The 13,200-nt window shown below is 37.4% G+C and overlaps 1 protein-coding gene across 1 annotated transcript in view; it reads right to left on the bottom strand.

Moving 5' to 3' along the window:
* Positions 1-13,200, bottom strand: part of PKHD1 (PKHD1 ciliary IPT domain containing fibrocystin/polyductin) — a 1,710,134-nt gene that overhangs the window by 409,325 nt on the left and 1,287,609 nt on the right. The window contains exon 56 of the mRNA XM_053709557.1: positions 6,369-6,523. Coding sequence (XP_053565532.1) covers positions 6,369-6,523 — 155 coding nt within the window. The remainder of the gene's footprint in view (positions 1-6,368; positions 6,524-13,200) is intronic.

The following is a 13,200-nucleotide window of genomic DNA, read 5'->3' as shown; positions in this document are numbered from 1 at the left end:
ACCATAAACTTAGCATCTAGATCTATTTGTCTACAACCTGCTTTAATCCCTTGGTACATCTGACTTTGTCTTTGACACTGGCAATTGGAGAACCTTGATTTTCACAATTCCGGGTGATTGCCACCATGGTCAATGATGGTCTTATCTTTATCCATTTCTAATGTTTCGTACCAGCTCTAAGCTCCTGACTGTGTGTGCCTGTCCTATAGCCCCCTTTTAATTGTTAGCTTCTGTATTTAACATTGGTCTGACAATTCTTATCTTTAAACACCCATTTGTTTGCAATTTCTTATCTTCTTTTTCCTCTTCTCCTCCAGGTTTCAACAACGCATTATCACAAGTCCATTAAACCTTGCTCTGTTCCAAATTCCAATGCCATTGCTACCTGAATCATTTTAATCATTTCAGTATTTCAGCACTGTTGCAGCTCAGAACCTGCTCGTTTACAAGTAGACTACCAAATAACCTCACACCGTAGTTACTGTTTTTTACAACCTACTTAGTATGTGTCCTAGAGCAACAGACACCTGCCTCTCAAATCTATACTGAATCCACGTCTGTAGGAGATGTAGAGTGAATCAATTTAAATTCTGCAAAACAGACTTGGGATAAGGGATCTCAAATTAGTTTGGGTTAATTTTTTGTGAATGATGTGTGTAAATGCAAGAATATTGTATATGTTGCATAATATTTGCCCTTTTAATTTGAGTACATGACACCAATATGGTCAGGAGACTCCTCATTTGATAAAGCTCTGACCTTTCTAAAAAATTATCTTATGCGATTGTGTTTAATGTCGATGAAGCTTTACTATTGTTATACTTGTCCCACTTTATTATACTAAAACTCTTCTGTCTGCAATTGTTATATCAACAATATAACATCTACATAGTTTTGAACTTTAATTATACAAAGAGCAATGAGGGATATTATATGTTTGTTTGAATTTAGTTTTGGTTCAATGTGTGTGCCCACAAATTTTATCACCATTTAAAACAAATATATATATAATGGACAAATCTAAGTAATCAGTAATTTATCATGAACCACATAAAAGGTGTCCCTGTGTGGATGCCCACATGGGTACATCTGTGCTTTTACTTTTTTTGTAGCACCATAAGGTTACAAAACTGTAGTGGAATGCAGTTAGCATTTTTCATATGCGATCATTCCACATCCCATCAGATCTGGATCATAAATAACAAACAATATAATAAATAGGAAAACTTAAATTCTGGTCACTGTATAAAAAGACCAAAAAGTAGACAAACCCCCAATAGTACACATTTCTTCTTCTGTCAACATTTTAAGTGACAATGAATGCTATATAATGCATTTAATTTATAAACATCCTTTTTATTGTGCAAATGTTATAGTTGGCCTACACTGTAAATAAAGTTGCTATTTTGCACATGTGGGAACATTTTTACCTGGATCCTTTATTATACTTGCTCCTTATAAAGTTATTGAACTCCGTTTTTTTTTTTTTTTTTGGTTTTCAAAGCTTTATTAAAGAATAAACAAACAAAAAAACGGTACATACATCAGAGGTTATGAGATACATAAGGTTTAGGTACAAAGTTCACAATGGAGTCAGCTATAAATCATGAGTCCTTATTACCAATGAATGGTTCAAATGTGGCATAAAGTTTGTAGATGGCTCCAAAATCCCATTCATACCCATTTTGATGTACAACAAAATATCACAACTGTTTTACAATTTGTAGTTAGGATAAATAACAAATAGTTCGGACATGGGTTAACTCATATACCCACGTCAGAAATGAGTATAAGCAGAAAAAGAGAAAGAAGAAAAAAGAAAGAAGGAGGGAGAGAGAGAGAGAGAAAAAAAAGGGGGGGAGTGGAAAAAAGGGAAAAGTGGTGTTAGGAAGGGGTTAGGGTAAGGGAAAGGGAATCAGTCAGGCCCCCAAGAAAAATGAGGGTTCCAAACCAAGCCACACTGAATCAGTTAGGAACACAACACCACCCCAACCAGGCAAATCTCTAGGTACCAGACCCCAAACTGGGTACCACCGGTTTCCAAAGTTCCATCATATATTCATGTATTTCTATCCTGTCATATTTCAAAAATCTATACCTTTCCAGCTGTAGGTATCTGTCTACCTGGGTGGTCCAGTCTCTCACCAAAGGGACTTCTGCGCTCTTCCACGTCCTGGGGATAAGGGACTTGGCACTATTAAGCATTATAAAAAAAAAAACTGTTTTGTAGGCTTGTCTTTAAAATTAGGAAGGCCATGATACAATAGGAGACCAGGTGACCTGGGCAAAGAGACACCAATTACCGTCTCCATTATGTCTAACACCGAGTGCCAATAAGGCCCAATACCCCTACACCCCCACCAAATATGTAGAAGAGTGCCAAGCTCCCCACAACCTCGCCAACACCTCCCATCTGTCTGCTTATATATTTTCTGTAACCTGTCAGGCGTAAGATACCACCTGGACAGGTATTTGTAATTAGACTCCAAAATTCTTGCCGAGACAGATGCTTTTGTGTGAGCACTAAATATTTTCCCCCACTCCTTGTCAGTCAGAGAGGGGGTGAGTTCTCTGTTCCACTGTCTCACGTAGCTAGGCAATGGGGCTTCTTTTTTTATCTTTTTTTTTTTTAAAAGGGGGAGGGGGAGGGGGAAAAAAGGGATATTGCACTCTGGTTTTAAGTGTAATCACAGCTTGTTGAAAATCTAAAACCATTAACTGTACATGAAATTTCTATTATATTTTTCAAAACCTTGCTTTTTCCTTTTCTGAAAGCGGCTATTTGGACTAATCTATTGTATTTTCAAAACCTTGCTTTTCCCCTTTCTGAAAGCGGCTATTTGGACTATTCCCTGAGTATTTTTAATCCTCGTTGTTTTGCTCATTTACTTTAGCGGGGTTGCACTATTTTTGCTTTTTTTGCCTCACAGGTTTATCTATTGAATTAAAACAAAGAGAGGATGTCTTTTGTCTGATTTCCATTACATTTTCATTGTCTGTGGACAATAAGGACCTGATCCCTCACACCTTATAGGATTTCTTTGGATTTCTTTGGTTAACAGAACTGTGTACTGGAATTTCAAGGCTGTCACTTTAACAAACTTAACACATTTTTACCCTAAAGTAAAGGGGCATATGTATGTATATGTATTTTTTATGTTATGTAATTCTCATGTAATTTGATTTTATGTGTTATTAAACTCTTCTATAATACGATATGCTGTTAATCCTTTTTTAAAGGAGCTCCCCATTATCTGTATCTTTTTCCTGAAAGCATTATGTAGCTATATAATGCACTTCATTCTTCAGAAGTGAATATCAAGGAATATTGTCCCACATTCAAAACATGGCTATATGGGTGTTTTTTTTTAATTCATACCAATCTAAAATCATTCAAATACCCAGGATAACCTATTTTTTTTTCTATGTTTATCTAGATTTGCCATTAAAGTGAATGTCAATTTTGATGGTAAAGTGCCCGGTTTTTAAAAATTCTATTAAAAACAGGGGCACTTTAATTCATCAAAATTTACATTTTACTCCTGTTGAGAAAAAAAAAACTTACCTTTTAATCTTCACAGCAGCTCCAGCTTCCTCCACCCGTCGCAAAGCCTCTTCCTGGGTCTAAAATGAGGAATCCAGCTTCCTCCAATCACGGCCTTGGACACTGATACCCCCGGGGGGAAGCCGTGATTGGAGGATGACCTATCCATCATTTCTGACGTCAGAAATGGCTTGCGACGACCGGAGGAAGCTGGAGCGACTGTCAAGATTAAAAGGTAAGTTTTTTTTCACAACAGGAGTGAAATGTAAATTTTGATGAATTAGTGCCCTTGTTTTTAATCAAATTTTTAAAAACCGGGCACTTTAGCATCAAAATTGACATTCACTTTAAATCTTGTTGAAAATTAAATATTTGTCTTACTTTTCTTATTAATTAGAATTGCTTTGAAATCCTTAAAAAAAATCACTTGATTTATATATATGAGGTTTTCATGTGTGTATTCAAACTGATTGGAGTGCAGGGTCATTGTGGGGTGTACAATTAAGCAGAGATGAGGCTTTACAATTTCAACTAATAGTAAAAAAGATCCAGATTCACCCAAGAGTGAAACAGGTGCATTGATTTTAGAGCTATCTTCTAATACAGTTTGCATTATGGTTTTTGATCCTTACAATTCTTTAATATTATGTGTAAGGCTATGGAAAAATATTTATATTGTTATGTTCAAATTGCTAATAAATTTTACCCCACATGCAAGAATAGGAGAAAGGATTTTTGTCCCCATTTAGACAGTGGCATATGACTGATTACGGGAAGGGTTTTAAGAGAGGGTTTTTTTATGGACGGGATAACGGAAGCAGCAATCAATCAAGTGTTAACTTGAAAAGGAGAAGCTCCCTTTGTTAAAGGGACACTGAACCCAAATTTTTTCTTTAGCTATTCAGATAGAGCATGCAATTTTAAGTAACTTTCTAATTTACTCCTATTATCAATTTTTCTTCATTCTCTTACTATCTTTATTTGAAAAAGAAGGCATCTAAGCTTGTTCAGACCCTGGACAGCACTTGTTTATTGGCGGGTGAATTTATCCACCAATCAGTTAAAACAAAATGGGCCGGCATCTAAACTTACATTCATTCTTGCTTTTCAAATAAAGATACCAAGAGAATGAAGAAAATTAGAAAGTTGCTTAAAATTGCATGCTCTATCTGAATCACTAAAGAAAAAAATTGGGTTCAGTGTCCCTTTAAGGCTTGTTGCAGCATTAAAAGAGGAGGCATTTTGGTCTTATCTGGAGGTTTAAATTGTATTTTTGAGATGGTACCTCCCTAATGTGTTTGAAATGGGCAAGCAAATTGGGGTTGTTCTTACGTTTACACCCTATTCTTCTGTGTTTGTATGTTATTTAGACGGAAAGGGTTAACCAACATTCTGGAATTTGTTTTGCAACTTTGTTGCAAGCAATGAGGTGGGATTTGGGTTACCTTATATAAGGTCCATCATCTTGTTCTCTCTCTCTTTTGTCTCCTGGGACTGCTGGAAAATGTATACGTTACAGTTTGTGTTACTTCTTTCAGGCTCTGTTGACGGAGGCACTGAGCTGTCAGCTGTCATTAGGGTCCTCCAAGTTGCTTTGGCAGGGGCATGGTTAATCATGCTCTTTGTAAGCCCAACGCTGTAGTGTTTGGCTCCCCCTTGGAACTGCAAGTTGTTATGTCTTGCATTATTAGGGACCATTAAAGGGACATTATACACTCATTTTTCTTTTCATAAATGTTTTGTAGATGATCTATTTATATAGCCCATAAAGTTTTAGTTTTTTTTTCAAATGTTGTTTTGCTTATTTTTAAATAACATTGCACTGATTTTCAGACTCCTAACCAAGCCCCAAAGTTTTATAAAAATATTGTCAGCTACCTACTACTCCAGCTTGCTCCTGTTTGTGTAAAGGGTCTTTTCATATGCAAAAGAAGGGGGGGGGAGGGTCTTATTTCCCACTTGCAGTGGGCTTTCCAGCTACCTTTTCAACAGCGCTAAACTGAGAGCTTCTAAGTAAGTTTTTAAACCATTTTATACTGGATTTTTATATCCGTATCTGTGCATCTTATTCTTTATAGTAGTGTCTATTACATGCAGTTATATGAAAACGAGTGTATACTATCCCTTTAAGGTTTAGAGTCTTCTTAATTTCTCCTAGCATGGTGCGAGTCGCAGTCCAATCAAAAGAGCACGTCTGTATGGGTGTGGTTGAGATAATGGGAGAAGCATGATGCTGCAGGTCAGAGCCTGGAGTGCCTCTCCCCAAGGATCTGCTGGCCAGCCAAGCCACTAATGGTCTGTCTCTAATTTTTGATGGGCAGTGGGGCTCTGCAATAAATCCACTCAGGGCCACAAACCTTAGCATGTTTGCTGTTATAGTTTTAGGGATCTCAATTGCCACCACCTTAGAATGCTAAATGCTTGACTTAATGACTGTGACCATGTTCATGGTCTTCCTTCCAAGCTCTGTGTTGTGTGTTTATTGATAAAGAACTGGAAAGCTTTCAGGGTTGAAAGCTGCATTAAAAATTATAATTATAAAGCTATGGCTCCATGCTCTGGTAGGAATATTTCATCGTTCATTGGGAACAACAAGATAATACTGTTTGCTAAATCGCCTCCATTGTTCAATCACTGCCCAATCACAAAGCATATGACACACCTAAAGCACATCAATTTACAATAGGTATAAGTCTGCAAAAAATTATAAGTTGAGAATGATTATTTTTACACTTTACACGATAGAGGCCACCATAAAAATGGCTATATTAGAATCCGATGAGTATGCTGTATAAAAGGTGTAATGCTAACATGAGATCCTTACCAGTATGTCTATAGATGAGCTTTTCCCAGATCCGAACTACATGACCATGTGATTCTCTTAGCTGAACCATTTCAGCTTGATGGGCTTCATAAGAGGAGGAGCTGATAACAATAGTATCCCCTTGTTTCCAGTCCACTGTGTCTTTTAATACTATCCTAATAAGTAAGTAATAAGAAATGTATTAAAAAATGTGGGGGGTTTTAACAAAACTTGGGAAATGGGAAGTGGGAAATAAACAACCCTAAGCAACTTAAAGGGACACTCTACGCCTTAGTCTTCTTAAAGTCTTACCTAAGATTAAGCTGCAAATAGCCTCCTGCACCTTTTCTATATCATTCAGCAGGAGCAGGAACAAGTTATTTTAAAATGAATATTGTTTCTGGCCAGTTTGAAATGGCTGCCAAGCTCAGCCCATTGATGATGTCATGATCTGGGCTGCATATGGCATCCAATCACAAAAGGCTAACTAGTTGGATTAAACAGACTGTCAATGCTATTCAGCAGAGTGCCTAGATGCAGCCCGGATTGGGATGTCATCAGTGGGTGGAGCTTGGCAGCCATTTCAAAGCGGCCAGAAACACTATTCATTTTAAAATAACTTTTTTACTGTTCTTGCTGCATGATACAGAAGAGGTGCAGGAGGATATTTGCAGCTTAATGTAAGGTAAGACTTTAAAGGGACATTAAACACTAAATAAATGCTAGATAGAATGTTGCATTCAGAGATAAGATTAGTCTGAGAATAACAGGTAGATGTATTTTTTAAAGTTTCATTAGTTGTTTAAATAGTGACAAAATAAGTGTAAAATGTTAGTGTCTATAAAACAATTGGAGCTGCCATGTTGTAACTTAGGTTACCTTCTCTGCTGTGGCCAATTAGAGACAGTTATAAATAGGTCACTAGAGTGTGCAGCCAATGGAGCTGATTTATTAAAGTGCAGACAGACATGATACGATGTATCATATCATGTCTGCCGCACATCGATAAATGCCGACAGCATACGTTGTCAGCATTTATCATTGTACAAGCAGTTCTTGTGAACTGCTTGTGCAATGCCGCCCCCTGCAGATTTGCAGCCAATCAGCCGCTAGCAAGGGTTTCAATCAGCCTGATCGTATAGGATCGGGCAGATTGATGTCCACAGCCTCAGAGCAGGCGGACAAGTTATGGAGCAGCTGTCTTTAGACCGCTGCTTCATAACAGCTCGCGCAGAAACAGTGGCATCAAGCTCCCTTCGGAGCTTGATAATTCGGCCCCATAGGCTGTGTCGAATATAGCAGTGTTCTGCACTTCCATTTATTACAGGAACTGAAAAGCTCACAATTTCAGAATGGAATTACAGGAAAAGGGGACAAGATAAATAATGAAAGTATATTGAAGAGTTTATTTTTATATATATACGATTGATCATTTTACATCACCATCTAAAAGTGTTTAATGTCCGTTTAAGATCTCTAAGGTATAAACTGTCCCTTTAAGCTGCAAGAAAAACTTGGTTAAAGGGACACTGAACCCAAATATTTCTTTTGTGATTCAGATAGAGCATGCAATTTTAAGCAACTTTCTAATTTACTCCTATTATCAATTTTTCATCGTTCTCTTACTATCTTTATTTGAAAAAGAAGGCATCTACGCTTTTTTCATGGTTCAGAACTCTGGAAAGCACTTTTTTATTGGTCGATGAATTTATCCACCAATCAGAAAGGACAACCCAGGTTGTTCACCAAAAATGGGCCGGCATCTAAACTTACATTCTTACATTTCAAATAAAGATACCAAGAGAATAAAGAAAATTTGATAATAGGAGTAAATTAGAAAGTTGCTTAAAATTTCATACTCTATCTGAATCACGAAAGAAAAAAAATTGGGTTCAGTGTCCCTTTATTTTGAAGCATAAAAAATACCTCTTAAAATTTCTTCTCTTAGTTTAAAAACACTCAAAAAGCACACGACAAACTAACTACAGATGCGTCATCCAGAGGAGATACTGCAGTAATGCAGATAATACACTTTAGGAGGGCAGTGGGGCGTTCATTTGGTACTTTTAAACTAAACAAAACCAGCATCTCTCAGAGGTACTTTTTTTTATTATTTATTTTTTTTAAATATATTTTTATTGAGGTTGTTAAAGCGTTACATAAAATATTCATCCAGTGACAATGAGAATATAACATTGGAACATATATTGTATACCCAAAAACATAACAAAGGAGTAGAGATATAACCATTCTGGGCGTGGATTCTGTGCGCCCCAGGAAGAGCATCAAAACAATAACTATGTAACACAGAGCTGTGTCTGGTTTTCATATTACAAGTATTGTAGGTAAAGAAATTTACAGAAAATATTGTAAGATATGCGTAACCAAAATAACATTAAAGGATAATGAAACCTCGTTTTTATATTATATAAATAATAAGTATGGTCTCCACATTGCCATTCATGTAGTTATTTAATCTAAAAGAAATACAATTTTGGACAAGTGAGGGTTAGTTTTTGTTTGGCCACTTTTGGACCAAGTTAGTGGGGAGGGGAAAAGGAAGTGCAGCGGGCGAGAGCCGCTCTAAGTGGAGTGGGGGTGGGGGGCGGAGCCCTAAAGGATACCAAAATAGTAAGATGCAAGGAGTAAGCAGAGATCTTATTATATAATCAGAGGGGTATACTTCAAAGGAACAGTCTGTTGTATATTTAATTAATAGGGAGTGGCATAGCTTGCTCCGTGTCTAATAATGAACGGAATGAGGAATATCTATTACATATGCTATTTCTAGAGAGCCCTGTACAGAACGGTGTTCTAGGATCTATTTAGATATGAAGTGTAATGCTCCATATGGTGTGTAGCGGCTGAATTATTTCACTGTTAAGTCTATCAAACATGAGTTAGATGATAAAACTCTGAGGACGCGGCCACTGACCCTCTAGTATATCATTATATATGTTAGGCATGTGAATTGTAAAAGAATTAGCTACAACACCGGGGTAAGTCTAGAGTGTATATACATGAGGCTTTAGTACTCAATTACTAAGCCCACTCGTCTGTGTTGAGTATTATGTTGGACCTAAAGCTAAGAGCAAAACATACCTCACATGAAAAGACTATGGCAGTATAATAATGTTAAGCACACTGCCACCGCTCTGTATAGCATATGTAGGCTTCAATAATAAGACAAAGCTATAAAGGTTATTAAACCTAAGCTAGTTAGCTATATGAAAATTCCTCAGTTGGAGGTAACAGAGCTTAAACAGGTTACATAAGGCCATGTAATCTATATATAATTCACTTCAGATTTACCAAGGTCCAGCATTAAGAGGCTATGATGCAACTATAAACTAACTGACATGCAATATCAGAAGAGCCGTGTTAAAACTTACTATGATAACATCAGTTCAGTATATATAATATTGTTTGCCCTGAGTAGTATGTAGACATACTTAGTAGTGTCATATGGTGGCTGTCTAGCTGAGGAACCAATTCATTGATCTGAGAGATGTGGCTTTATGTGTGGAGACAGTCAGAGATCTGTTACACTTTAATTTAATGGACCCCTCACCTTGCATACCTACTGACCCGAGATGCATAAGATGTGAAAGGGGGGAAATGTTTAGAGGAACTAACTGTAGGGGAGTACGGGTAAAATACTATATCTCCTTAGCTTATAGTATGACTGGTTGATGCTTGCTTATTCATACACAGTGACGTGCAGTGAGGTCAGAGGCTGGTGAGGCACTAGATATGATACGCCGGAGAAACACATATAAAGAGGGTCGCAAGTACCTCCAACAGGGCAGGTTTAAATGATAGCTGAACCAGTGCACAGGTGAAATAATCAGCTGATGGGTGAGAGCAAGTTAGTAACCACTGAGTTACTGATCAGCTGATTACTTCACCTGTGCATTGATTCAGCTATAATGAAAACGTGGCCTGTTGGAGGTACTTGAGGACCATGGTTGAGAAACACTGCACTAAAGCACTAGCTCATCGGAAATGTATTGATTACCTGGAGAATAAAGCACACATACTCTGCTCACTGACACCCACACACACTCTGCTCACATACACACTCACACAATTTTGTGGTACAGTGCCAGTTACTAAGCAATTAGAATGATACACAATCTCTTCTCTACTCACTACTTGTAAAAATAGAAATAATTTACCATACAAATTTTACACAAAGGACAAATTATCAATGCTGCCAAAACAGCTGCTGCAATATGGTGCTCAAGAAACACACATGCACACTTAGGTATGCTCTTCAACAAAGGACACCAAAGGATACTAAAAGAATGAAGTACATAATAATAAAAGTAAAATAGAATGTTTTTTTATTTTTTGTGTGTGCAATTTCGGTCTGAATGATGGAAATTTAATTATGACTTTCATGTTCCTTTCAAAAACTAATTTGATTTGCTGACATGGGGCCAGTAACAGTTAATGCTAATTTTCAAAATATAAATAACTGGAAAAGTCTACTAAAATAGCATGCTCTACCTCATTCATGAAAGTTTAATTATAAATGTCTCCCTTTGACTATGTGTTTAACCAGTTACTTTACAGTGGCATTATTTCTAAAAACATTTAACTGCAATAATTACATATATTTATTAAATTACTCATTATCTCCTTTTATTAATATAAACGTGTATAAAAGCAGCACAATGCAACAGCTTTCATTTAATTTGTGAATTACAAGTTAACAGCAGTCTTTAAATAAATGGAGAGACAGAGAAAAATAAAAATAGATACTGCATCCTCTGACTGATCAGACATAACATATATGGAGTTTGTACCTAATTAAATCAAATAACCATGAAAAAGGGAGGCTTAGCAATATTCAATGTCAAAAACTTTAGTTTAAATAATGTGGATACTGCACACTTAACTTCAAACTCTGGGTTTTAAATTATGGATTTAAATTTGAATTGACCCTTTGACTTCCTGTCAGTATTGGGTTATGCTCACTTACGGTCCCCCCTGTTAATGAGCTGCATCTGAACACAATTTGTGAATCACAAGAGATTTAGAATACTACTTTACTCTTCTGCTTGGGTTATGCTCACTTACTGTCCCCCTGTTAATGAGCTGCATCTGAACACAATTTGTGAATCACAAGAGATGTAGAATACTACTTTACTCTTCTGCTTGGTGTAATCTGTTCTTAGGTTACCTCAGCTTCCAGTTGTGTCACATGACCCTGCTCACTGCAGCCTCCTTCTGATTAATCTATATATCCTTCAATTGCTAGGAGGCATCAAGAGGGGTGCCTCCTATTGGTCCCAATTTTTGCTGCTAATATATTGACAGAACACAGGTGGCGTTGCAGCTCAGCTTTTCCTTTGACCCATGTACTGCAATGGAGAGAAGCGTTCCTGTACCTGCCTCTCCATAGCATTACATGGGGGGGGGAATTTGGACTTTTTTTTTGTTTTAATTAAAATTTAATTAAGCTTTGGCCACATATGGCAGGGCAGGTGCTGCCTCCCCTGCCTCCTATGAGTGCACGTCCCTGTTCATACATGAAAAAAAGTGTTCAAAAGAACATTCAAGTGTCTAGGTCGATATTGCATTAGTGGTAACACTGAAAGAAGTCGGGATATGCATGAGTCTACCTTTAAACAGGTTAAACTGGTAAACATTTAACAAATTATCTCAGGTATTTATAGGTGTTAACCCCGGTATTTAACAGAAAGAGAAAAAATATTTCTCGCCTAGCTAGTACGTGACTCAAAACTTGTAGCTTAAATAAATAATTACAAAACTGGCATATTAATCTAGGACGCCCCTAACATAGCTATGACAACATGTCCCTCATTGTAAAAAAAGGTCGCAAAAACCCATTATTGTACCAGCATCGGAACAGAGAGACCTTTGTATTAAACTACATTGGGCTATAAAAGAGTATAGTATGGCCTGGGTGGATTAATTATATAAAAAAGCATTACTAGTTAGCTATATATGATTAACTGGCTAATAGCGCAACTATGATTCCAGCTTAAATGGGTATAGTTACAGACAGGGATGCAACCAAGTGCCCTGGAACCCATAGTTAACATAGGCAACTTGATTAAGAGAAGGAACATACAATAGTGGAGGGTGTTAATGATCCTGTAGCATGGTTGTACCCCCCAGTAAACATGCAATAGGTATCAATGCATAGGAGTTATCAAACAGCAAGAATAATAAGCAATAACATTGCTCAGTTTCAGAGAGCGTTATACATGTGGGTCAAGCGCTTATAACAGTGATGGGTGAACATACATTAATGGTGTAGATGCCTTAAACTTGTCCGTGAAGAAGTAGTATGAAAGAGGGATTAGGATAAGACTGAATCAGCTCCACATTAGCCCAGACTTATACCCTGCGTGGATGAAGACCTCTGTTCTAGCCCACGCCTAAACGGATCCATCTTGTGAGCTGTGTGACAGTCGGGAGGTTCATCGCATAGTCTATTCCAAATCCAAGTTGAAGCGGCATGCGGGCAGATATATAGTCCAGAATGCGCGGTGGAATAATGCATCCAGGTGCCTGCATCACAATTGTGCAAGCAGGGTGTAGTAATAGGAGAATGTCAGGCATCCATTTCAAACTCTGTGGAAATGGCAGAAGTGTATGTTCTGGATCTCCCTCACACCAATCAATCAGCCCACCACTATCAGGAACCAAACGATGTGCCTTCACTACCATGAGGGAAGGTTTGGGCTTATGTAGCTGACGGAACTCTGCGCTCCGTGGGGTCTGTTCCAGTAAAGCTGCGATGCTCCTTGTAGATATTGTGTGGTCAATAAAAAGCTGGTTATAGTGGTCTTGTGATGGGACATCAAAGTTGTTACCA

Source organism: Bombina bombina, chromosome 4 (assembly GCF_027579735.1).
Source record: "Bombina bombina isolate aBomBom1 chromosome 4, aBomBom1.pri, whole genome shotgun sequence".
Classification (NCBI taxonomy): domain Eukaryota; kingdom Metazoa; phylum Chordata; class Amphibia; order Anura; family Bombinatoridae; genus Bombina; species Bombina bombina.
The sequence above is the reverse complement of the archived record's forward strand: the minus strand, read 5'-3'. Positions and strand labels throughout refer to the sequence as shown.